We start from the raw sequence: 24610 nt of genomic DNA on the forward strand, positions 1-24610 counted from the left end.
TTGAGAGGAACAAGAAAGCTTGTACAGTAAATTACCAAATGTTTCTACAAGCCAACAATAGCAGGACCCACTTCACACCAACACCTCCATGCTTCTCTCTCCTTTGCTTCTCAGATTGTCTCTTTATAAAACTGTTTTTAATCTCCTCCTAAAAACAAAAGAGCAGTGTTCAACTTAAACTAAAAAGCTTCCAAATGTCACCACATTAATACACTGCAAAATCTAATGATATTAAAACTGACATTAGTCCATTTATTCAATTTGTTTAATAACAAAAGTAGATATTTTTATATTTAAGAGATTATTAAACTGGTGGGGTATAAATTGCAAAAATTAGCAAGTGTTACACTGCAAAGAGAGTTAATGGAGACCATTACCAGTACAACTACAGTTGCAGAGTTCAGGGGTTCCTTGGAGTAGCATTAAAGTCTGAAACAAAAGAACACCAAAGATTTTATAAATAAAAAGAGTGTTTTGTGTAATAAATTGGTTTCCTTTTTGTGATTTATAGATGTGAAGATTTGTCCTTTTTATTACATAAGAAAGATCTGTAGACAGAAGCATAAAAGATGGTTTACTTTCGACAGATCTTTCTCATGATCATTGTAGTGGCAATATCATTACAATGCTGTAGCATTTCTGCTGATGAGAGATACCGGACCCATATCGGAAAACTCGTCGGAGAAGACGGTGGCGAGAAGAAAAAACTCACTGTTTTGGAAAAGTTTCGAGCTTTACTCGATTTGATCAAACCCTCTACTCCCCGGAGAAGAAACCTCGCCGCGTCTCCTTGGCCGGCTCCCTCGCCGTCTCCGTTTCCAAACGGTGGTCCAGTGGAGTCTCCGGCGTACTCTCCAGCTCCCCAACGGCCAATACCTCCGCATCTCCGCCGTCCGCTGCCTCAACGGACGCATCCGCCGAGACAACACGAGATTCAGAGGCGAAAACACGAGAAAGGTGGAGTTTTTGTACCTCTGGTCGTTTCAACGGCTTGTGGGATAGGCTTCGTGGTTTGTGTAGTTGTGGTGCTCTGTCTCTGCTCGAGAGTTAGAAAGAAGAACGGTAAAACGCTGTCGTTTAAACGAAAGCAGAGGAAGTCTCAGAAGGTTAGTATAAACCCTACTCTCGACTTCTTGTATTTAAACTCGGTTGGTGTCGATTTGGAGAGACAGAGCTCTGTTCTCGTTAAAGAAACGGAGAATGATGATGAGTTGCGTGAAGAAGAGGTTAAGAGAAGCGTAGAAACGGAGATCTTATTAGATTCGGACAATGCTGGTAGTTACTCAACTAAAGAGATTGTGTCGGTGCAAGAAAAAACAGAGCACTCTGTTTCTGCTTCAGAGGATGATGAAGAGTCTTTTCATTCAGTTGGTGGTGGCTCTCAGTATTCAAATCCAAGACTCTCGAACGCTTCTTCTTCCTCTGTTTCTGGTATTGGATCCTCCTCTCAACGCTTCTCAGAACGGGAACTAGATATTCCTGAATGCTCAGGAATATCTCATCCCCCACCTCCGCCGCCGCCGCCACCACCACCGCAGCTTCTGCAGTTTTCAAACAGAGGACTTCTTCACACTCTGTCTTCGCCTGAAACGGCTAAACCGCAGACGTTTTCGTCGCAGTTATCTGCAAAAGTTTCTGCTTCTTCCTCTAAACCTCTGCCGCCACCTCCGCCACCTCCGCCGCTGCCACCGTCACTACAACAACAACCTCAAGTAATGAACAAAACGCCTCCTCCTCCTCTGTCTCTTGATTTTACTCAACGTACACCGTTAGGTAAAGATGGAGCTCCGTTGCCTAAGCTGAAACCACTTCATTGGGATAAAGTCAGGGCTACACCGGACAGAACCATGGTCTGGGATAAGATCAGAACAAGCTCTTTTGAGTAAGTTTTACAACTTTCTTTTGGTCGCTTAACCACAATCAACAATGTTTGATTGTGTATTTTGTCTTGTGGATGACACAGATTCGATGAAGAGATGATCGAGTCGCTATTTGGATACACAATGCAAACCTCCACTAAGAACGAAGAAGGGAAGTGCAAGACTCCATCACCAGGGAAACACCTTCTTGAACCTAAAAGACTTCAGAACTTCACCATTCTCTTAAAAGCTCTAAATGCAACAGCTGATCAAATCTGCTCTGCCTTGGGGAAAGGTAAACCAAGAGCAGCTCGGATAGAACTTAATATTTTTTCCGTTTTATATTAGTTGTCGTTTTAGAATTTTAAATTTGTTAGTTTTATGTCTTAAATGCATTTATTTGATAGTTTTTCCAATTCTACTCATATTCTTTTACTTCATTAATTAACATAATCAAATAAAAAATATAATAATTAGGGATAAAATACTAATTTAATAATTTTTAATTTGCCTGAAAAAAACTTAAAACAGCATATAAAATGAGACGGATACATTTAAATCTTTTTCACAACTTCCAAAATGTAGGACTTAGTGGCTGCCTGGTCTGATTATAAATCGTTTTTTTTTGGTTACAGGGGAAGGCTTGTGCTTACAACAACTAGAAGCGTTGGTGAAGATGGTGCCGACTAAAGAAGAAGAGTTGAAGCTGTGTAGCTACAAGGGAGCAGTAGATGAACTTGGCTCGGCTGAGAAATTTCTCAGGGCGCTTGTGGGAGTTCCATTTGCGTTTCAAAGAGCTGAAGCAATGCTTTATAGAGAAACGTTTGAAGACGAAGTGGTTCATCTCAGAAACTCCTTCTCAATGCTTGAGGTAGTACAGTGTTCATTTATCTTTCATTTGTTGATTTCTTGCGTTACAAGGTAGGGTGATTAATACTAAAAGTTACCTGATTAGGAAGCTTGCAAGGAGCTAAAGTCAAGCAGGTTATTCCTAAAGCTTTTAGAAGCTGTCCTCAAGACTGGCAACAGGATGAATGTAGGAACCATCCGCGGCGGCGCGAAAGCCTTCAAGCTTGACGCACTGCTCAAGCTATCTGACGTGAAGGGCACGGATGGGAAGACAACTCTGCTCCACTTCGTCGTGCAAGAGATATCTAGGTCTGAGGGAATCAGGGTTTCGGACAGCATCATGGGACGGATTATGAACCAGAGACCAAACAAAAATAAAACAGCCGAGGAGAAAGAGGAGGATTACAGAAGGATGGGGCTAGATCTTGTCTCGGGTCTTAACACTGAGCTACGTAACGTGAAGAAGACGGCAACGATTGATCTTGAAGGACTCGTTAGCTCGGTTTCGAACCTAAGAGACGGGTTAGAGCAGTTGAGGTGTCTAGCGAGCAGCGAAGAGAACAGAGCGTTTGTTAGTTCAATGAGCTCGTTCTTGAGATATGGAGAGAAGAGCTTGGAGGAGTTGAGGGAAGACGAGAAGAGGATAATGGAGAGGGTTGGAGAGATCGCTGAGTATTTTCATGGAGACGTAAGGGGAGATGACAAGAACCCGTTGAGGATCTTTGTGATTGTTAGGGACTTTCTTGGGATGTTGGATCAAGTTTGTAGAGAGTTGAGGTGTGTTAGGGTTCCTAACAGCCCTAGCCCTTTGGCTCCATTTCGATGAACAGAGGTTTGAATGTTTGGTTTCTGTAGGATTTTTTATTAATGAAGTTGTTTATGATGATGACAGAGTAATGTGAAGATCGTTATGCATGGATTTGTATATGTATCATATGGTTAAATCTTGATTAAAATAATATTTCTCCACTTTGGTATTTTTTTTACTTTGAATAAAAAGATTTTGTGTGTGTTTGAAACTATAATAATCTTTGATTACTCTTAAGTAATATTATTATTATAAATATCATGTAACTGTTGATGCATAAGATAAGCCATACAAATCTGAGAATATACACGTTCACATTTATTCAATAAATAAGCTAATATTAGACGTTATCCAATGCCTTGTTTCTATTAACAATTTGGGTTCTCTGGATTACAGGGTTTGACGCAATTTGGATCATAATACGGGTCACAAGGCGGGTCCTGATAGTTCCCGTAGGCTCTATTTGTATCTATGTCACGTTGTTTCAAGGCGCAATTTGGATTCTCTGGATTACAAGGTTTGTCGCAGTTGGGATCATCCGGGTTACAAATCGGGTCGTGATAATTCCCGCCGCCTCTATTTGGAACCAATGTCCTACCCTTCACTAGATCTTGTCCTACAAATGTGATAATATGTTAGTCAAGCAAAAAAAAAATTATAAACAAGAAAATACAAAAAGACTAATGAATCTCCATCAGTAGATTTCACATGTAAAACTTCTTGATCGTAACCTATCACATGAATTTAAAAGGTAACATGGATTTTAATTGCATAGATTATCATTTCTTCTTTTTGTAAACATATATGATTCCATCGTTATGTGTTAAACTACAAAGTGCAGAATGTTTACGGAAATAGCTACAGACTGGGAAATAGATTTTATTTACTTACGAAAGACAAGAGAAAGAAGAGCAACCAAGAACACAAGTTTAAAGGAAACGTTCTTCATTCTCCAAAGAGAATATTATAATTTTGCTAACAGTTCTTCATCGTTCTTTATATAGTGCAATGGTACGTTATGGCTTGACCAGATATCTTGAAGAGTTAATATTAGATTTGATTTGATTAGAATATGGAAATGTTTGACCATGAATTTGACAACAGAAGTTTATTACATTTCAATAATTTATAAGCTAATCCGTATAGATCTCATTGGCACATTTTTGGCAACAAAATCTCTTTGGTTTTAATAAGATAAACAAATATTCTCAACCTTTCCATAATATCAAAGCATATCAAGTTGTCACCATTTAATATAGAATTTCAAATATTATAGTGCATCTAAACTTTTTGGTCTTATCTTTGTACTAGATATATGTGACATTAGGTGAAGAAAACAAAACTGTAATACTATATATGTTTTGCACATATAATTAGCCTGCATTGCTGAGATTTTCAAATGTTTGATTTGGATTATTATTATTGATAATTTTATCTTACCATTGTGCTGGTTGGAAGCGATGGACGCTATCCTTTAAAAGAGGTAGCGAAGCTGTTGTATGATTGTAGTGTATCTACGATCTTGATTTGTACTGTGTTCTATGTCCAAGAAAGACTTGTGTACTACACTGATTTAAGTATCAAGTAACTAAGAATCCACACTGAGTTTAGATGGAATTTAAGTAATGAATACGATTTATTCACAGATTATGGTTTTCTTTCAAGCATATACATTTTTAAAAAAATTACTTCCGATCCCAGCATCACAATGTGGAGTATCTGGTTCACAGGGACTTACACAATTTAGATCACTTGGACTACTACTATAGATTTTTGGAGAAATTTACTTCAACTCATTTTTCATGCCTTGTCTTTTCTTCATGATAAACAAAAAAAACAAAACCAAATAAGTTCAAACTGAAGCAAGATTCCTATATCATGTAACACGTGTTTTGATTCCAAAAAATCATTCTATGTTGTGTGTTTCAAAATAGGTAATGGGATTTAATAAAGTATATTTGAGTATTCGTATTGTATACAGGCCTGATTGTATATGCCAACTGTTAAAAACTCGAACATTAGTTGCATGGTAGTCTACTAATCTGATAGATAGGGATCACATTAGTTGCATACTAAATAACGATTTTCGACCGCCAAAAAAAGTCACAATTGACGTTGGGCCGCTCAAATTGTATTATATTGTCAATATGCAAGAAAGGAAGGGACTATTATGTAAATAAGATAAAAACTAAAAAGTTTGTTTTATTACATAATAAACATGTGTCTTCTTCTGAGCTCAACTTAAAAAGACCAACAAAAAAAAAAAACAAATTGGGATCGTAAGGGGAAATTAGGGTTTGACAATCGACATGGCTACAAAATCAAGCGAGGAATCGTTGATCGAGACGGAGCCAATGGAAACTTCCACCGGCGTTGATACGTCCTTGCTAGGGAAGCGCAAGTTGGAGGAAACAGACGACCAGGAGGATTCCGACGAAGAGGAAGTCGACGGAGATGAAGAGGAGGAGGAAGAGGAGGAAGGTAGTGATTTATATTGGGAGAAGGATAGTTTCGATGGGCGGGAATATCATCCCTCTGACGACAGCGAGTACTCAGACGAGGATCTACAGGAAAAAGCACGTTATTACAATCGCACGGTCATCGAAACCAAGGTAGTAATAATATCATCATTTTTGTTATGTTTTTTTAAAAAAACCATGGGGATAAGAGCTAAAGATCACTGCCTTTTTTATTTTGGGTTTTTTTTAGGGTTTCTTTGAGTCATCGGGTAAACTCCCCTTGTACACTTGGTCTGGAATTGCTGTAGTCTCGCATCGGGATCTTGAAACGAAAATGTATGGAGGTATCACGGGTCGTGAGTTCGTCGGGGACATGGCATGTGAATGTGTTGAAAAACACAACCGAAGAAACAATAAGAATGTGAAATTCGAGCATGTATTGAGGGCTAATTTCGACCCAGGAGCGAAGACTAAGTACTACATCACCTTTGCTGCAAGAGAATCTGACTCTCCTGATGCGCCTCTCGTGGAATATCAAGCTAAGGTGGTTTGGTCTGCAGGCATCACTTATCCCATCTTTTGCAGACCGGCTCCACCACCTAATTAAACAGGGTTACAGGGGTAATGTTGGACTAGAGAAGAGAGAATCACATTTTAGTTGATTATTAAACATAGCATAATATAATAACCTGCTATGGATTTCCTCTTATTTGTGATGCACATGTAATTTCTACACTTGGTTAGAAGAGCATTTGATCGTATATAGTGGCAATTGGTACACAATTCACTTCTGATTTCTTTTTTTACTGTCAATGTGGTAGTTAAAAAGAGTAACTGAAGCGATGGAAGAGAGCAGTTAAAAGAGATTCAACAATACTTCTTATTTATGTTGTAACTATTTGCATATTTCGTGGATTTAAAAGTTATGAAATTATAATAATCTTTGTTTTTTTAAAAGAAATTGTAATAATCTTTGATTACTCGTGTATGTAATATTACTATTATAAATATCAAAATGTAATTACGTTTGATGCATAAGATAAGCCATAGAAAGTTACAAACATAAGAATAATTTACGTTAAGACTATCTTGTTTTTTTTTTTTGTATTACATGAATTTAAAACAATTTAGTTATAGATATCATGATCTCAATTGAATTGTGTTTAAATTAATAGTCATAATAATATTTCCTATTAAATGTTGATGTTCAAGATAATCAATTTGAATCATCTTCTCAATGATAATCAATTTGAATCATCTTCTCAAAGATTTAATGAAACAACAAATATTATTATGACTATTGATTTAAACACACTTCATTTGAGATCATGATATCTATAAAATGTCAATTTGATGATCTCAAATATTATAGATAACTTATGTAGAGTTGGTTGATAAAGATCATGATACAGAAGGTTAGTGGAATCATGATGAGGAGGGGTGAGTGGGAGTAGAATTTATGTAAAGTTGGTTGATTGTAATAATCAAGAGATTTGTTAAATTTTTAAAGAGTTGTAAAGAGCTTTTCAAATTTAAAAAGTTTTTCAAAATATTCTAATATAGTGATTTTAAGAATCTAGAGGTTATATGCAAGATTTGTGAAGTTTTGTTTTATAAGTAAAAATGTTAAGAATTCAAGTCTCAATAACACCAGATTTGACAGAATTATAGAATCATTAAAAACTAATTTTTTTGAATAACAAATGATTTTGTAATTCATTTAACAATCATCAAACCAATAACACTAGATTTGAGTAAGAATGTTAGAATCTATTAAACCAATAACACTAGAATTTAAGAATTTTAACAATCATTAGGAATTCACATCTCACTAATGTGTTTATTTCTGTCTCTCATTAGCATATTTAGTCATTATTATCATACATCTGGTTTATGTTGGTTTATACTCTAATAGATTTGAGTATTAATGATTTATTTCTAATCCAAAATAACAGCAAGATAGTAACCATTAACATTAGTAAGCCTAAAGCTATATGGATTCCAACATTTACAACTCATCCAAAAATCTGACTTTCTACTTGATTCATCCTTAGCTTTCTCCACAGCTTTTGCAAAGTCACTTAAAATTATTTTGCTGCGATTTATCTTTGAGGTTCAAAAGTTATAAGCTCTGAAAGATCGAACCAACCAGAATATTTTTACAATTGGTGTCTATAAATCTGGTTTAATTGTTAATCACAAACCATCATATATTCCAAAAAGAGAGAATACTTTGTATTACAGATAACTAACACGAATCATAAGTAATACATAAAAAGGTAAACCATCGATTAGTAATTTAAAAGCTCAAAGAGGAAGGGTGCTGATATATTTATTGGAAGAAAAAACCATGCGTGAGACTAGGACAAAAAAAAAAAATACATAGTAATATAGTGTATTTTTCTTTACTTGAAGTTGAAGGCAAATGTAGAGCGAGTATACGGGAAGAAAAATAAAATAATCATGGCGAATCATCTTTCTCCTGAGGGCTTCCAGCGAGCCAGCCCCAGACACCACCCGAGCTCTGTCGTTTAGCGTTCATTGCGGCTTGTTCAGAGGCAGCCTTTTGGCGCTGAAGGAGTTCCAGTTCCTTTTGTAGCGTTTCCAGTGTTTGAAGCTTTTGCCTTAGCTCCGCAACATCAACCTACAGATTCAAAGGGAAGGAGATCGAGTTAGGTTTTGCTTTAACTAGGTGATGGATCCAGTGGATTAATACCTCCAGTTTGAAGCATCTTGATTGTTCGGTTGCAAGTTGGCTACGGACAGAGTGAAGTTCCTATAAAATGTCAGCACAAAGATATGTATCAGAGAAAAAAATCCTGAGAGACTTCCTGATGTTACTATGTGAAGTATTATTATTATTATTACCTTGTACAAATCTGCATTTCGTGATTCTCCATCTGCTAGCTCTTGCCTTAGTTGGAGAGTCTGCGTCTTCTCCTTGTTCAGTGATAACTCCAGTTCTTCCTTCTCGGCTTTAAGAGTCTCAATAATGCGTTCATTGTTTCCTTCAACCTGGGTTATTCATTACCCAAAAATCAAAATAAGAGAAAAGGGGTGGTGATGATCCCGATTTGGGTAACTATAATCACTCCCAGTACTACATCATTTACACAATAAAGAAGGACGTTCTGACAAGACAATACCTTTGATCCGGGGTTAACGTTGTCCATGACAATTTCCCGCACTCTGCTTTCTTGGCTCACCTCAACCTCTGACTCGATGTCTCTGGTCGTGGCGTTGTTAACAGCAGAGAGACTAACTGGCAAAGGGTCTTCTAGTGTCTTTGGTTGCAGTGTTGATTTGTGGCTTGGCTTAAGCAGATTAACCTAAAGCCGAGGAATAATTAGAAAAGCAGAACTGACTGCAAAATCAAGAGAATGATAACTTGTGGATTTACAACATAGTCTCTACCTCGTTGTTGTAACGTCCATTGTATCCACCAAAAGCAACTAGCACATCTTCACCATTGTATGAACTAACGACTAAACTTAATCCCTGTCATAAAAAAAATAAAGGAAGATAAGCCCTTAAGTTCTGCAAGATTAAAACGAAATAAGCAAAGACTCTTAAAATGGCTACTACCCTGTTTCAGAAATGATTAGGCTAAATTACTAGTTTTTAGTTATCTGGAAAATTGGTATGGATAATAAATGTTCATTGAAGTACCTCGCTAGCAAGAGGTACACGTCCTTGAACTGAAGCCACTACCGACCATGTAAGAGTTGACATGTTTAGTACAACACTTTCAGATGCCCCTACAGTTATTTACCAGGTTGCAGCACAATTAGTCAACACGAAATTGAAAAAGCCAAGCAAATATCATTTTTTCACAATTCCCAAGGAAAAAATGCATAAACCTACCGCTCTTGTTATCACCGCCACCAACAATAAACCAGTTCTCCCCAATTGTCACGCCAGCATGTCCAGATCGAGGAGTCGGTACCTCACCTTGTTGTGCTGGTCTTGACCACTCCATCTATATGTAACAGTTTATATCAGGCGCTGACAAAGAACGTTTAAAAGACAGCTACACAATACTGTATATGCTTAGCTTAACTTACAGTCTGCAAATCAAGGACATGCAGATCATCGAAACATGTAGCATGTGAGCCCCCACCAAAGATAAGAAGGTAACGTTCTGCGTGCACTGCAGCAGCATGATCAGACCTCGGGGACGGAGACACACCGCTGCAAGTTGACAACAGTTTAAACCCGGATCGCAAATCTTTCACTAACAACAAGTGTCTTTCTAAATGTATCCTGGTTATATCTACTCTTAAATGGGTTACTTCTTCGGAAAAAAATGCAAAAACATCTTAAAATCTTACAGGGCATCTATCTCATCCCAGGTCATAGTTTCTAGGTCGAGTACATGCAAATCGTTCAGAAGTGATCTCTTCGCATCTTGGCCACCAAATATCACCAAAGTTTTACCAACGACTGTGACTGACTGGCCTCCACGTGAAACCTGAAAGCAAGAGATAAATGACAAACAAAGTCTCAGTTAAAGAAACCAAACTGCACATATAACTTCCGAATAAAAAACGAAATCAATGATTTTTGGATTCAGATGCAAATCAACCCTGAAGATATATTATGGAAGAGCAGAGGAAAAAATGGCTTTCTTTCTTTTTTTTGCCTTTGATGGCGAGAAAATAAGTGCTTAGAAGACTGGAATATTTCCATGCAAAGGTGAGGTGACGAAAACAAATGAGATAACATGCGAGAAGTGAATATATACCGGTGGTTTTCCATATGTCTTCAACATTGACCATGTAGAGGTATGGGTATCAAAGACCTTCACTGTGATAGGAAACAGCAGAAAATTGATTGTAAGAATAAAGTTCCAGAAAGCTCCTTCAAATAACTGTCTCCGAAGGTAAATAAACGCTTACCTTGCATAGATTCTGAGTGATCCTTAGTATGACCACCGATGGACAGCAATTTGTTGTCCCACGGTATCTACAAAATAACAAAGAAGGCATGGGAAAACAAAAGTCTTGTTACAAACTAATATTGCAAGTGGATTTCACGAAGAGACTATTTTCTTAGCTGAACCGCTGTCCTGAATATTTCTAGTCCGGAAAGCCAACAGGTAGAAACCAAAACAAAACGCAAGAAGTTAAAAACTAACCAAAGAATGACCAGCGCAAGGAGATAGTAAGAAGGTTGGAGAGATTTCCTCTGATTCAGTTGCAACCTTGGTTTCAACTCTTGACCAAGTCCAACTTTTTAAATCTAGAACCTGTATATTCAGCAGAAGACATGCTAAAGAATTGTTAGCAAAAGTGGTATTGCCAACGTTAGGCTAAAATGAAACTGAATCCTTCAATTAATAATCAGCTTATGCTTCTGAATCATATGAGTTGCTTACATGAAGATCACCAAGGTAGCGGCCATTGTGATTTCCACCATATATATACATCTTATCTTGAATAACTGCTGCTCCGTGCTGAAACAAATACAATAAACAAGAAGACTTAGAAATTAGAGACGATACATGAATGACACGACCTTTTACATTTCTTCCAAAAGAGAGAGAGAGAAAATATATTACCTCATAACGGGCTTTTGGCCGCTGACCTGATGTTTGGGGTGCAGTCCACTGGTTATATACAGAAACAGTATTTGGGTCTTCCGAGACTACATCTTTGTCTTGAGTTTCTGCCAAACCTCCATTCTCAGCAGAAATTGTCTTTGTCTCGCTAAATGAGTTCCCATTCTCAACAACAGGCTCATCTTTTGTTGCCTGCTACAGAGAATAAATGCACTATAAGAGTCAAATACACCTCCTTCACGAAGCAAATTATATATTTTAATATCTCCCATGTTTTGAACACATAATCCCATGAGATACAAAACTCACATTGATTTGGACATCTACCACAGGATCTGGGATATCTTTAGACGCCCTCGAATACCAGGTAGGATCGTCTTCCTGATTTAAGTGAGCAATAAGGAAGAAATCAAGCCTACACCACCACTCTCCAGTAAAGTCTAAAAAAATTAGACATAGAAGTCTCTGTGGTTTACCTCCAGAATTTTCACAAAGAGACGCATTGCCTCCATGGAAGGCATGGTTCCGAGCCCCTGCCAACTAAGCAAAGATGATGGAAATGATTCAGAACATTAGACATATATTTCTCCCACGATAGTTCACAAAAACAAATGCTTATTTTTCTCAAAAAAGATCCTAAGCAGTAACAATCATTTAATCACTTTCCTCAACATGACGCACGATTTTCAAATGCATACCAAATCACATACAAATCCTGCATTTCTACCATTTTTTTTCTAGCAGCTTACATCAAGAAGACTCAGTTTCTATGATTCATGAGACATCTAGATTTTTTCTTCTCTAATAACTGATGAAACCTAAGGCATCTCCTAATTACATCCACCACAAAGCTTCTTCCTAACACTCAAGGCAGACACCGAATCTAACCTTCTCCACTTGCTTTGCTCCACTGGTCTCCACGCGCTAGGTTTCGGAGTGTTGCATGGTCCTACGGTAGCCTGTATACATTGTTAAATCCAAAGAGATCATCAACACTGAGCCTAGTCACATATCAAGTTACAAAACCAAATTAAAGATCTAATTGAACGACGAACGATCCACGAGATCTGATTACTAAAACAGTATCACAATCACGTTTTCCATCAAATCGATAATCAAATCTCAGGCAACAAAGATCGAGAAGACGATCAAGCTAAGTCATACAGGCGAATTGCGTCATTTCGAAAAAAATGATAAAATCTCGACGAGAGGGATACGAATCGACGAATCAAACGAAGGAAACCACCAGATCTCGTGAAATCAACAATCGTGAGGTTAGCAATGGAAGAGAGAAAGAGCCTTGACCTGCTGGTAGAGCGCATAGAGAAGCAGTGCAGTGTCATTGGAGAATTTCGAGCTGACGTTTTTCGCCGACGATTCAGATCCGTCGAAGCCGGCGTAAGACGCGGCGGCGTAGAACCTCTCTGGGTAGGCGGGGCCAGATGTTGCTCTAGCCATAGCCATTTTTGTCTCACCTCTTCTCTGAGACTTGGACCGCGGATTTGATCGGAGATGATGGAGAAAGCCGAAGAAGAGCAGCGATTGGTGTTTTCTAGTTTCCTTTTACAGATTCAAAGTTTATTTTTTATAATTTTAAAATATTTAATCTTAATTAATCGAAAACTATTAATTGCTAGTAGATGCAGTGTTTATATTAGCGGCACGATCAAGACGACATAATCATATTTTCTCACACACTCTCTTTTATTGTCACTCGTTTTTTTTTAATCTTAATCGTCCACAAATCATGTCAATTACTTGGTTTAAACGTGATTTTTTTGGGTTAATTTTCCTGGTTAAACTTAAAACACATGACATGGTAAGTCACTATTCACTAGTTAAAATACTCTCTTCATTTCAAAATGATCCATTTAAAAAAAAATTGGTTAAAATATAGAGAAATTGTACTCCCTACACACCATTTTTCCCCTATTTACACTCCATACCCTATATCCCTCCAATTTTTTTCCCCCCAACATTACCATTTTCCCCCCATTCAATGATATCCCACCTTTGTTAGTATATTTAGCTAATTTACTCTAAAATATATTTATATATTTATATTTTCAATGGATATTTTTCTAAGTAATAAAGATAATTTTAACTTATAAAGAAATTATTTGTGTTTAGTAAATTTTGATTAACTAAAATTTATGGAAAATAGTTAATCATAAAATGTATTTATAATCAAAATTTAACATATATTTTAAATATGTGTGAAATCCCAAAACATACTTTTTTTTTTGAAACGAATAGTGTATAATTTAGGATCTTTATGTGTCTAAAAAAAATAGAAATCATGAGTTCTCCCAATGATGATCATGAACAAACAAAATAAGCCTTGCTTTGCAGTGTCTTGTTTTCTTTTCACATTTAAGAAATGATATTGAATGATTTAGCAATAGTATTAAACTCCGGTTTTAACTCTGACCAAGCAGACTCTGGAGCCTGAGCATTCAGAGTATAGAGCCTGCCACCGTTAGCGCAACATACAGCCACGTTATGCCGCCGGAAAGTTGGTGATTCGACTTTGAATTCCAACTCATAGTACTTCAAGTTTCTCTCTGAATCTTGTCTGAGGTTTGCTTCCAGCAAAGTTCCTTTTAAATCTGTTATTTGACCAGATCTTGTCACTGTTTTTACTATCGCTTCTCCTACTTCCTTTGGCCCTCCAAATGCTTCAATTCTATATATCGGAAACAAATACAAAAACCTTCATAAGTCATAACCATAGCTTTCACTTCGTGAAATAGAATGCTAATTGTTTGTTTCATTGTCTTATACGACATGAAAACATGGATGCTCTAAAAATCGGCCTAGGTGCTGCTACATGATAGATCCTAACACTCGTACGTAGCTAATAGGGTGTCTAGACCAACTTATGTGACAGATAAAAAGTACTAGAGAATGTGTTCATATTTGATTATTTTCGAACATTTACTAGATTTACACATTTACAAAACTCTCTTGATCAAAACTAAAGATTACAACCTGAACCATGTGAAATGGAACTATAATTATTTTAGCTAGCTGAAAGTATTTTTTTTAGCTCAAAGTTTAGTTAGCTAAATCTTTTATACCAATATTGTCAGTTGTCACATACTACTAACCATAGAAACAATGTACGTAATTACTTACTCATGATGATGCTGAAAATATATAGGAATGATGTGTTTGCTTACGAGAAAGTGGGTGAGACAGGGGAGACAATAACACTGACATTGAGCTCTCCGGTCGAACCGGGTGGTCCAAATGCAACAACCGGTTCATTGACGTTTTTCCGGCGAATGTTTCTAGCCGGAGGAAGGTCTAGAGAAGTCTCCCGCTCTGACTTCTCCGCGGCTCTATATAAGAGTGTCTGGTCTCCAACCCACGTAGACGGATATATAAACTCTATGATTGTAACATAACAATTATCATTAAAATATAAAGATTATTAAATTTGATGAGGAGTAAATAAATAAGTGTTAAGAGAGAGGACTTGCTAACCGAACCCTTCAACCGTGTCCATACATCTTCTATAACCACTGATGGGATAAACTACGTCGAGTTTCAGGTTCCGGCCGAACTCCGGCGATAAACCGAGTACAAAGCTCGTGACTCCTCCGAAGTTCGCACCGATGGCGAGCACAGAGGACGAGCCTATACCAAGAAGTAGCCGCCGGTTGAACTTCTCAGCAAGGGGAGAGAACTCCTCGGCCGGGGAGGTTTTCCGGTCACCGGGGGATTGTTGAGCGATCAAAATGCTGGAGGGTTTGGCATTTTTGAGTGATGATGAGTGAAGAGAGAAGTAAAGTTTTAGAGACATTTCTTGTCCGTTCTTTTAAGGATGTCATCGAGTGTTGCAGACTTCTTATCACTTACGGAGCTAGTTGTTAAACGACAGCGTTTTACATTCGACAGTGATTTAAAACATAATATCATGTTTTGTTACAAAAAGAAGATAATAAATTCAATCAAACTCTAGGAAGTAGGAACTTTGCACTGAAATGAATGAATAGGTGTGGAGCAAGAAGTATAAATCAACATTTATACATATACTTACTATAATTCTAATTAAGTACTAGCAAATGATAGTTGGATTTCTTCTAAAGTTAATCCTTGAGTCTCTGGCACCAAACACCACGTGAATACAATTGTTACTCCACAAACTATTGCTGATATAATAAAAGTTCCTACAAGTTATTTAAACAAAGGTTAATAAATTTTAGCCATATTACTTCATTTAAATAACTAAATCGAAGAAAACCAAAAACATATATACGTTTAGGTTACTTACCGGCTGGGCTCCAAACCAACATAAAATTGAAACAATAGTTGGCAATCCAACCAGTGAACCAATTGGCTATGGTCACTAAACTCCCTGCTAACACCTTTATATCCATTGGAAATATCTGCCAACAAAATTAAAACAATTAGACATATAATAATTAAAAATATATGCCATTTATATTATTTGGATAAAATGAGAAATAATCTCCACAAAGAAAAAAGAATCACCTCAGACATTATAACCCATGGCAACGCTCCCATTCCAAATGCAAACATCATCGTGAATGACTGTAGAATATAAATGGTTATATCTTTACATTTTGACAAATTAACAATAATTGATTAAAAATCATAGAATACAGTTTGTGTAAGTATACTTTGATATAATACAAATTAAATGAATTTAAGTTTTCTTTTGACAAACTATATGATACAGTTAAATAGAATGTACCAACTATCAATTAAACCAAAAATCAAATTGTGAAGAACTTACCAATATTCCGATGAAAGTGAAAACTGGAGTAATGTTTTGAATCTCGGGAACATCTTTAACTCCAAAAGCTACCGCCAATGTAATACAGCTTAAGCATAATCCAAATGCTGAAGCCTGCAAATTCAATTCATTAAATCTATATTTAATTATTGCAGAAAATCGACTGGTTAGCCGTTTAGGCAGCTACGCGATCACTTGAGGTTAAGAAAAACTATAAGCACCATAACGCTGGGCATGCAAGATTATTAAACCAAAGCTCTAATATGAACAAACAAACAAAAAATCAAAAAGTTTCTAACCATAAGAAGTGGTCGTCTCCCCCAGCGATCCACGAGGATTAAACCCAGTAAAGATTTTGGTACCTATGCATGAACGTTGATAAGATATTAGGGTTACGGTGTGAGAAATACCCGAATTAAGATTTATTATACGTACGACGATAAGAGACAACACCGTCATCCCAATCCGAGCAGGAAATCCTGGAAAATAAAAGTGTTAAATTTAAAATATTATCTATTAAAATCTAAGAACATAATAGATTATATTTTTACCGCCAAGTTCAAAAAGAGTGCTTCCATAAGAGCCTATTCCTGACATTCCACATAATTGTTGCAGAAGCATCAAACCTATGCCGATCTGAACATATAATTAGACGAATCCAAACAAAATTTAATAATGTTTTACAGACGTTATATCCAAATATTTAATATATATTTTTGAACGAATGAAAACAAAATTTCTTACCGTAAGTTGATGAGCATATCTCTTTCTGAAAAGACTACGAATGCTGGTATTCGAATTTTGTTTTGAAACTTCTACGGAAATCTACAAAAGTTAATTCTGAAATATGTGAGAATATATATTTACGTGAAACAAAAAGAAACTTTGGTGTGGATGAATATAAAGTGATTCCAAAAGTAATGATTATATGTATGGATACCTTGATTGCGCGAGCTTCTAACATAATATCGTGTCCTTTCCCTCTTAATTTTTGAAGAACAACTTCAACTTCTTCATCGCGACCTTTTTTCGCCTATAAAAAATACTTCCATTAATGTTGTGTGCTTAAGTAGCATATGCTTAAGTTATATGACTAACCAGCCATCTTGGAGACTCAGGTATGAAGAACAAACCAATAACTTGTATCCCACATGGAATAATACCTGGTTGGAAAAAAAATTTAGTCAGATAAATAAATTTCTTATGATAAAATAATCATGGAAAAATGAAACTCGAAGGTGAATGAATAAAGATGAAACTCGAAGGTGAATAAATCACCGATTAAGGCTAGACTTCTCCATGACAAGAAATTTCCAAAGTAATATGCGATTGCTACTCCACAGTTTTGCAACAACTGAAAAGTATTGAAATTATAACTCAGATATAAAAATGATTATATCTAAACCTCGAGCTTTGAATTGGTACATTACCTGATTGCTAAATGTAAAAGCGCCTCTAATATGCTTGGGTGTTACCTCTGCAACATACACAGGAACCTATACAATTTTCAATTCAAGAAAATTAGAATATTTAATGGTCAGGGCTAGAGATTCTTTTCATTGCTTAGATAAGTGTTTTTTTTTTGTTAAGTCAGAGAAGTTTCTTTTACCACATAGCTAATGAGACCAACTCCAATTCCAACAAAAAATCTTCCTAAATCGAGCAAAACGATATCCTGTAGCCAAGCAAATAAAACGGTGATAAATGTATATATAAGTTTATTAAGCTTTCAAAAGTAGTAAGTAAGAATATTAGATGAGTTATGAGGAAACCTTGGCTAGTGCAATTGCAAGCCAACCAGTTATGCAGAATAAATCGGCAAGCCACAACGTCTAAGAAAATAAAACGATGGTGTTTTAGTATTTAAGTTATAATAGTTAAGAGGCATATATAACAAACATGTAAGAAATAAAAGGGTGATTTTCAGAATAGTAGATACTTAACCATTTTATTACCCAAGGCAGATGCAGCTTTGGCGCTGAATATGGCACCGATCATTCCTCCAAATGTCATGAGTGAACCAAACAGTGAAAACTGTACTTTTCAACAGATATATTAATAAGAGAGGTAAATGGATTTTTATGATCATTTTATTTTTATTTTTTTCTAAAAACATGATCGTTTTATATTTTGTCATGTAAGTATCAATTTCAATTTTCACCAAATATATGTAAATGTTATTTTTCGTTTATCCCAACTTTTTTTACTAGTTAGATATAATTAAACATGTACTCACTTGTGCTAGAGAAAGGTCCAAGTCTGTCATAATGGAGGACATTGTATCTGCAGTATATCCCACCTGTATACCATAAAATGAATCAAGTAAAGTATACGAATATAACAAGATACAAGCGTGACTCGTTTTATTTGCAAAACCACCACGAGTTGACCTATAGTTTACGTATGTTGAAAACCTTTTGTCACCTTGACAAAAAAAGAACTTTTGTCAAAAAAAAAAACCTATGTTGAATTCGGTAAAAAAGTCAATATTTAGGTTACTTCTGAAAAGTTAGTAATTTTAATGCATAACCAAAAACATAAATCGATGCAACACTCTAAACCTGTTAATTTTCACAAATGTAATTCTAGCACAAAGTTGGTGTATAAGCATATATATGTTGTTACCGTAAATACTAAATAGTATAGCTTCAATAATTTAATAGATTAGAATTGTGGTCTAGGATTGATCCTAATTATTCAGGAGGTTATAAGAAAAAATATTAATAAAATATTATATTTGAAAACTTATGTTTAAGCAAATTATTTTTTAGTTTTAGAGATTATAGATCAATGTTTAACTTGTCTATGCCCAATACTGGATTTGGTGGAACCACACATAAATAATAATGTTTGATTGGTTTATTTTGAAAATTCCTTCAACTCCAAAGACTATTAATGAACGAGACGATGGGAGCTGGCATTGGCAACCCAAGGTGTCGGTATATCCGTATAAGATAACAAGACAACCAAACACGTAAGATTTCTTTTTCTCTTTTTGGTTACTTAACAAGGGTTCTTACTATTTAAAATAAAAGAAAAATTAACAAAATTAGGAGAGAACATACAAAAGTTCCAATCTAAGAGATTTAAGAACACCATTATCGCTAAAACTGGTTTGTGTTTCTAAATTTTTTTTTCTGTTTTGTCTGATTCCTTAAAAAAAAAGAATCAATCACAGGCTACCACGTGTTAGTGGGATCCGCAAACAGTACAAGAAACAAAACAAAAAAGATTCTTATATTGCAACTTCTGTGACCGGTTTTAGTAAAATCCGCGGGACCCACTCTTTAAAAAACTGGTTTGGGGACGACGATAATCATGGCCTAAGAACCACTTACTAAGTTTATAAGACAACTGTCAATTAAACAATGTTTGAACCGGTTTTAAAAACCTAAAATAATTATAATTATATATTTTTTTTATTTTTTTTAGAAATTGTCACAGATTCTAACCGTTAATGATGCTCTTAGCAACGAGTGCTAGACTTTGTAAACTATATATATATTATATCTGTAGATGCAATATGATTTAGATTTCTAAACCCTTTTAATTAATTTATATATATATATATGCATGTTGACAAGAAAAAAAAACATATTTCTTTTTTTATTCTTTCTATCTTGTTTTCAATTTTACTATATGAATTCACTAATCGATCCAAGTAGAAATATTGTTCCCTATCCTACACGGCTGATATAGACACAAGTAGAATAAGTCACGGCTCTGATTGAAACTCGGATTTTTATAACCAAAGTTTGGGGAATGTTTGGTTTTAGTTCTTTTTGCATTAACGAATCCAAAAAATATACGTACGTACATCCACTAACTACGCTAACAGTTGAAAAAGTGACCACGCGGCTAACGCTTTGGTTCTAATAAGAGCTTGCATACATACATATATAGAAAGATAGATAGATATAGAGAGAAATAAAGAGAGATGGGAACATACGGAAACGCCAAAGGTGAAAGAGGCGCAGACAATGATGAAGGTGGAGAAGACAAGAAGCAGAGTTGTTCTTGCCGTCTCTTCCTTATTTGCCAGTAGTAATCCTTTCTCCATATTATTATCTCCCGCCATTTTCTTCAACTCAAAACCCTAGGAACCAGAACAACAGACAAAAATTTCGTGCGGGAGAGAAAAAAAAGAGAGAAAATTTTGAGGAGATGAATGTGTTCTTTCCTTATCTATATATTGATAAAAACTAACTAGTATTGGTTAACCATGGACCAAGATGAAAACAAATAGAAATATCATGCTATGTTGTGATGTAGACGTATCTACCTAATATTGTGTCTAGGTTCATGTTCATTGTTTGTATCAACCAATAACGAGCATACATTCTGACACATTCTTGGGTTATTTTCTGGTCTACGGCTTTAGTTTGTTTTGGCTACAATAACTATTAGCTCATCTAAATATTTGAATAACGTTGTTTTTTGGTGCAAGTAAGGGCATCTCCAACCCATGACACCATTTTAGTGTCAAAATTACACTATTTTAGTGTAGTTTTAGCACTAAATGTTTTTGTGTCTCCAACCACAACACCAAATGTTACACTAAAAAGGAATATTCTTCATTATTTTATTATTAATCAAATTCTTTTATTTTTAATAATTTTGATAAATATTAATAGTTTTATGACTAAAATATATTAACTAATATTAAAATTGTAACTAAAATAATAATTATATTTAAGTGTATTTACATTATATAATAACATTATTATTAATACATACTGTTATATTAATTAATTAAACACACAAGCAAAAGTTAAATTATAACATACTAGATCTAAATATTATAATATTCCAACTACAAATGTTTGAATTAAACTTTGTTATGTATTTAAAATTTAATTTTATATTTGTTTTATACACCCTAATATTTATAACAATTAAAATATAACAAAACAATGGTGATATAACTTAAAAAAATTCATTCAATTATAAACTAATCATACAAATCAAATATAATTAAACAATACATAAATAAACAGTTTTAACAAAAAAAAAACAAAAAAAAAACTTTTGCCGTCTGCTACAGTGTTGCACCAAATATGGTGTGTCACTGTAGCAAAAAGGAAAATGACACTAAAATGCAGTTTGATATACCGTTGGGTTGGAGAGAGGAAACATCAAATCAATGCACTATTTTGCTGTTTTACCGTGTGGTTGGACTTGGCCTAAATAACGTTGTTCCATAATAGATTGTATCAAGTTGCTAATTTATTGACTACAAGACGAGAAGATATCAACTTGAGACACCGTAAGAGTCGAATAAATCAAATGTTAACAGTTTCGTGAAGAGTAACGTAAAGGAAGAGAAAACCATCGAGTCACTCAATCTATATATATAGAGTTTGAGATATTCACGTAACAAGTATATATATGTGACTTTTAATTAGAGTCTTGGATTGAACTTAGCATTTATGGCGTACGTCGCTCCGATCGGTTGGATAGAAGTTAACGCAATTCAATCTTAGTTTTCATCAGTAAAACTTTGACCCTCATATGTTGAAACGCCAAGTTTTTTTTTTTGGGTGAAAGTGTTAAGAGAACGCCAACACCAAGTTTTCAATAGCTTGATTCATTGAACCAAGACGCAACACACAACAAGTCTATCAAGAAATGCAATTGAAATCCCACCTAATTATTAAATATTCTCTCTGTTTCAAAAAAAGTACATTTTAAAATTTTAAAATATATTAAAATATATTAATTTTGACTATCAATGTATTTTTTTGCAATTAAATATTTCATATTATTTTTAACCAACATAATTTCAGTTAAACACAATTATTGTTTTTAAAATTCAAAATTTACCATTAGCTAATATATTGAAAATGTTAAAATATATCTTCTTGAAATGACTTTTTTTCTTCTAAAACATGATATTTTTTCGAAACAGAGAGAATGTTAATTTGGTTCGGTTTCACCAGATTCCGGTCAGTTGTTAATACCAAAATTTGTAAATATTAATTCATCTATTTCCAAAAGTAAAATTTTCTAGAGATTATTCTTGTTCTACAAAAATAGATTTTCTAAAGTATTTTTGTATACTTTTGAGAAACATTAACTATGAATTTGATTAAAATTTTATTAGTGTATAGTTATTAGAAAATGTATTGAAAAATAAATTGTAAATTAAATTGTAAACATTTATTATATTTTTAAAAAATGTGAAAACTCCAAAAAAATTTAGAACGGAGAGAGTATATTTTTATCAGTTAATTAAAAATTTGACGAAATTTTCTTCCAAGAAAATATTAAAAGTGCATACATGTATACATACATTAGGCACGTGGGTACACTGTATACGTATGGTTGACTTTTGCACACCGGAGATTAAGGGATTAGGCACGTTGGTGCAAGAGAAGTCACTTAGTGGATCTTGTCCTAAAAAGAGCTAGCAGTCAACATTAGGCTTCAGCTTAAAGTATCTCCAGCTCTTTACTTCTCCAAGCAGACACAATAACACTCTTTTCCCCCGCAGCTCTCGGATCTCAAATAGCGTTTTTAACTTTAGAGGTTGCAAAAGCAAACTCATGAACATCTTCAACTTTTCTTGGAGAAACCAAAGAGGAAAGGTTTCCATCAAAACATCAAGGACGAACATCTCTTCTTATCTGGTAATAATGTTTCTCTTTACCTCTCACTTCTGTCCACATTCTTTCCAATGTTCTTAGATAGGACTCTTGGACTTAACTTATGTCTTAGATTTACATTTTCCTCTGTTTTACTCAGGTTAAGATTAGAGCCAATCACTGAAAGAACTTAGTTTTCTTATGGGGAGATCTTGTTTGCCGAGATGGAGATTAGGAAGGTTAATGGCAGGATTACAACTGATCCTAGGGTTAGTAGTGATCACTGTGAGCCTCTCATGTCTCTATAGATTCCATTCCGCTGGCTACTTCTTGCACAATGAAGACATTTGCCGCACCATCTACACAATCAAACAAGTCAACAACAACGAAGGATTCGACCTAAAGGCGCTGCACGATCGCGTCGATGAAGTCCTCGAAAAGATGGATAACTTGTACGACAAGCTAGAGAAGACGGTAAAGGAAATGGAGAAGAGCAAAGAGGGAAGCAAAAAAGAGATGAAGAAGTTTCTTGAGGAAGAAGTAATGAAGCCGTTTTATCACGCTCACATAGAGTTAAGGCAAATCCGCTTACCAAACCCTCAAGGAATCAGAAACTCAACGGAGAAAGAAGATCCCTTGATCAACAAGTTTCTAATAGAGGAGATAAGGAAGTACATAACCCCAAAGGAGAATCATGTTGGGAAGATGAACATGTTTGGAACTGAGAGAGTTTACAACACAATAGGTCATGCTTGTGTGTTGATGAAGACGGAGCTAGAGAAGTACATGGACTATGACGTTGGAGCGTATTGTGATGATGATTGGAGCTTAGCACAGAAGCTTATGGTTAACGGGTGTGACCCCTTGCCTAGGAGACGGTGCTTGACAAGAGCATCAATGACTTACCAGAAGCCTTATCCCATCAACGAGTCGTTATGGAAGCTTCCTGATGATAGAAACGTGAGGTGGGGGAATTACCAGTGCAGGAACTTTGCGTGCTTGTCAAGTAAAAACCCTAAAAGGGGTTACACAAAATGCACTGGATGTTTTGAGATGGAGAAAGAGAGTACTAAATGGGTCAAGAACAGCACTCTGTTAGCTGATTTCAAGATTGATGATGTTCTGCGAGTGAAGCCAGGTGAGATTAGGATTGGTTTGGATGTTGGTGTTGGGACAGGAACATTTGCAGCGAGAATGAGAGAGAAGAATGTGACTATTGTCACTACTGCTCTCAACTTGGGAGCTCCTTTCAGTGAGATGATTGCGCTGCGAGGTTTGGTCCCTTTGTACATCTCTTTGAACCAGAGGCTGCCGTTTTTCGACAACACTATGGATATGATTCATACTGCTGGGTTAATGGACGGTTGGATCGATCTTCTTCTGATGGATTTCGTGTTGTATGATTGGGATAGAGTGCTGAGACCGGGTGGGTTGCTGTGGATTGATAGATTCTTCTGTAAGAAGAAGGATCTTGATGACTATATGTACATGTTTTTGCAGTTTAGGTACAAGAAACACAAGTGGGCTATTTCGCCTAAGTCAAAGGATGAGGTTTATCTCTCTGCATTGCTTGAGAAACCTCCTCGTGCAATCTAACTACACAAGTTTAAGCTTATATGTTTGTATCAGACATTCTAATTCATTTGATTGTCTAATCTTTGTTTTAATTTGAAAACAATTATAATATTCCCAGCTCTGTTTGATTTTTACTAGTTGAGGATTATCT

The 24610-nt window shown here is 35.4% G+C and overlaps 7 protein-coding genes across 10 annotated transcripts; 3 read left to right on the forward strand and 4 right to left on the reverse strand.

The window, feature by feature from the left end:
- The first annotated feature begins 325 nt into the window (after positions 1 to 325).
- On the forward strand, positions 326 to 3695 carry LOC103870820 (formin-like protein 11). Its single transcript, XM_009148989.3, has 4 exons — positions 326 to 1882; positions 1964 to 2154; positions 2495 to 2730; positions 2815 to 3695. Exons 1-4 carry the CDS (start codon positions 570 to 572, stop codon positions 3532 to 3534), a joined length of 2460 nt encoding a protein of 819 aa, XP_009147237.1. The 5' UTR covers positions 326 to 569; the 3' UTR covers positions 3535 to 3695.
- A 38-nt stretch (positions 3696 to 3733) lies between these two features.
- Positions 3734 to 5510, reverse strand: LOC103870821. Its single transcript, XM_009148990.3, is given in 2 exon segments — positions 3734 to 4132; positions 4408 to 5510. Coding segments are annotated over 2 exon segments (327 nt in total). The 5' UTR covers positions 4466 to 5510; the 3' UTR covers positions 3734 to 3863.
- A 232-nt stretch (positions 5511 to 5742) lies between these two features.
- Positions 5743 to 7010, forward strand: LOC103870823. Of its 2 annotated transcripts, XM_009148992.3 has the most exons (3): positions 5743 to 6128; positions 6226 to 6596; positions 6797 to 7010. In XM_009148992.3, the coding sequence occupies exons 1-2, from the start codon at positions 5826 to 5828 to the stop codon at positions 6580 to 6582; spliced, it is 660 nt and encodes a 219-aa protein (XP_009147240.1). In that variant the 5' UTR covers positions 5743 to 5825; the 3' UTR covers positions 6583 to 6596; positions 6797 to 7010. The 2 variants fall into 2 exon arrangements, with proteins under 2 accessions (XP_009147240.1, XP_009147239.1); XM_009148991.2 differs by having other exon boundaries at positions 6226 to 7010.
- Positions 7011 to 8186: 1176 nt separating this feature from the next.
- On the reverse strand, positions 8187 to 13147 carry LOC103870824 (acyl-CoA-binding domain-containing protein 4). 2 transcript variants are annotated; one of them, XM_009148993.3, is made up of 18 exons: positions 12841 to 13147; positions 12424 to 12494; positions 12012 to 12075; positions 11845 to 11916; positions 11536 to 11730; positions 11353 to 11430; positions 11113 to 11223; positions 10874 to 10940; positions 10720 to 10781; positions 10307 to 10446; positions 10040 to 10166; positions 9840 to 9954; positions 9645 to 9733; positions 9390 to 9473; positions 9122 to 9304; positions 8844 to 8990; positions 8692 to 8751; positions 8187 to 8619 (listed from the first exon to the last, which is right to left on the reverse strand). In XM_009148993.3, exons 1-18 carry the CDS (start codon positions 12997 to 12999, stop codon positions 8437 to 8439), a joined length of 2007 nt encoding a protein of 668 aa, XP_009147241.2. In that variant the 5' UTR covers positions 13000 to 13147; the 3' UTR covers positions 8187 to 8436. The 2 variants fall into 2 exon arrangements, with proteins under 2 accessions (XP_009147241.2, XP_009147243.2); XM_009148995.3 differs by having other exon boundaries at positions 11536 to 11727; positions 12841 to 13146.
- Positions 13148 to 13781: 634 nt separating this feature from the next.
- LOC103870825 (psbP domain-containing protein 7, chloroplastic) lies at positions 13782 to 15385 on the reverse strand. Its single transcript, XM_009148996.3, has 3 exons — positions 15025 to 15385; positions 14718 to 14928; positions 13782 to 14221 (listed from the first exon to the last, which is right to left on the reverse strand). The coding sequence occupies exons 1-3, from the start codon at positions 15341 to 15343 to the stop codon at positions 13909 to 13911; spliced, it is 843 nt and encodes a 280-aa protein (XP_009147244.1). The 5' UTR covers positions 15344 to 15385; the 3' UTR covers positions 13782 to 13908.
- Positions 15386 to 15423: 38 nt separating this feature from the next.
- On the reverse strand, positions 15424 to 20747 carry LOC103870826 (sugar transporter ERD6-like 12). Its single transcript, XM_009148997.2, has 17 exons — positions 20250 to 20747; positions 18537 to 18599; positions 18245 to 18334; positions 18073 to 18132; positions 17910 to 17975; positions 17731 to 17796; positions 17579 to 17654; positions 17399 to 17463; positions 17241 to 17333; positions 17045 to 17125; positions 16852 to 16936; positions 16736 to 16779; positions 16600 to 16662; positions 16301 to 16414; positions 16036 to 16095; positions 15815 to 15929; positions 15424 to 15710 (listed from the first exon to the last, which is right to left on the reverse strand). Exons 1-17 carry the CDS (start codon positions 20376 to 20378, stop codon positions 15592 to 15594), a joined length of 1389 nt encoding a protein of 462 aa, XP_009147245.1. The 5' UTR covers positions 20379 to 20747; the 3' UTR covers positions 15424 to 15591.
- Positions 19264 to 24570, forward strand: LOC103870827. 2 transcript variants are annotated; one of them, XM_009148998.3, is made up of 3 exons: positions 19264 to 19274; positions 20748 to 22929; positions 23045 to 24570. In XM_009148998.3, exon 3 carries the CDS (start codon positions 23086 to 23088, stop codon positions 24478 to 24480), a length of 1395 nt encoding a protein of 464 aa, XP_009147246.1. In that variant the 5' UTR covers positions 19264 to 19274; positions 20748 to 22929; positions 23045 to 23085; the 3' UTR covers positions 24481 to 24570. The 2 variants fall into 2 exon arrangements, with proteins under 2 accessions (XP_009147246.1, XP_033148163.1); XM_033292272.1 differs by having other exon boundaries at positions 20748 to 24570.
- The last annotated feature ends 40 nt before the right edge of the window (positions 24571 to 24610 follow it).

The sequence above is a fragment of the Brassica rapa genome, chromosome A05, assembly GCF_000309985.2.
Source record: "Brassica rapa cultivar Chiifu-401-42 chromosome A05, CAAS_Brap_v3.01, whole genome shotgun sequence".
NCBI classification, from domain to species: domain Eukaryota; kingdom Viridiplantae; phylum Streptophyta; class Magnoliopsida; order Brassicales; family Brassicaceae; genus Brassica; species Brassica rapa.

What these genes read in the sequence shown, in the direction of transcription:
- LOC103870824 (XM_009148993.3), bottom strand. Translation starts at nt 12,999, where the DNA reads ATGGCTATGGCTAGAGCAACATCTGGCCCCGCCTACCCAGAGAGGTTC. An exon ending in GGCCAAAAGCCCGTTATGAG is followed by an intron (nt 11,431 to 11,535) that starts GTAATATATTTT and finishes TATTTGTTTCAG; the next exon opens with CACGGAGCAGCAGTTATTCA. An exon ending in TCACTCAGAATCTATGCAAG is followed by an intron (nt 10,782 to 10,873) that starts GTAAGCGTTTAT and finishes TTCCTATCACAG; the next exon opens with TGAAGGTCTTTGATACCCAT.
- LOC103870820 (XM_009148989.3), top strand. Translation starts at nt 570, where the DNA reads ATGGTTTACTTTCGACAGATCTTTCTCATGATCATTGTAGTGGCAATA. An exon ending in ATCAGAACAAGCTCTTTTGA is followed by an intron (nt 1,883 to 1,963) that starts GTAAGTTTTACA and finishes TGGATGACACAG; the next exon opens with ATTCGATGAAGAGATGATCG. An exon ending in CTGCTCTGCCTTGGGGAAAG is followed by an intron (nt 2,155 to 2,494) that starts GTAAACCAAGAG and finishes TTTTGGTTACAG; the next exon opens with GGGAAGGCTTGTGCTTACAA.
- LOC103870825 (XM_009148996.3), bottom strand. Translation starts at nt 15,343, where the DNA reads ATGTCTCTAAAACTTTACTTCTCTCTTCACTCATCATCACTCAAAAAT. An exon ending in GGACACGGTTGAAGGGTTCG is followed by an intron (nt 14,929 to 15,024) that starts GTTAGCAAGTCC and finishes TTACAATCATAG; the next exon opens with AGTTTATATATCCGTCTACG. An exon ending in CCTGTCTCACCCACTTTCTC is followed by an intron (nt 14,222 to 14,717) that starts GTAAGCAAACAC and finishes TCCGATATATAG; the next exon opens with AATTGAAGCATTTGGAGGGC.
- LOC103870823 (XM_009148991.2), top strand. Translation starts at nt 5,826, where the DNA reads ATGGCTACAAAATCAAGCGAGGAATCGTTGATCGAGACGGAGCCAATG. An exon ending in GCACGGTCATCGAAACCAAG is followed by an intron (nt 6,129 to 6,225) that starts GTAGTAATAATA and finishes GGTTTTTTTTAG; the next exon opens with GGTTTCTTTGAGTCATCGGG.
- LOC103870826 (XM_009148997.2), bottom strand. Translation starts at nt 20,378, where the DNA reads ATGGCGGGAGATAATAATATGGAGAAAGGATTACTACTGGCAAATAAG. An exon ending in TCACTTTCATCGGAATATTG is followed by an intron (nt 16,096 to 16,300) that starts GTAAGTTCTTCA and finishes TATATTCTACAG; the next exon opens with TCATTCACGATGATGTTTGC. An exon ending in CATGGGTTATAATGTCTGAG is followed by an intron (nt 15,930 to 16,035) that starts GTGATTCTTTTT and finishes TTTTGTTGGCAG; the next exon opens with ATATTTCCAATGGATATAAA.
- LOC103870827 (XM_033292272.1), top strand. Translation starts at nt 23,086, where the DNA reads ATGGGGAGATCTTGTTTGCCGAGATGGAGATTAGGAAGGTTAATGGCA.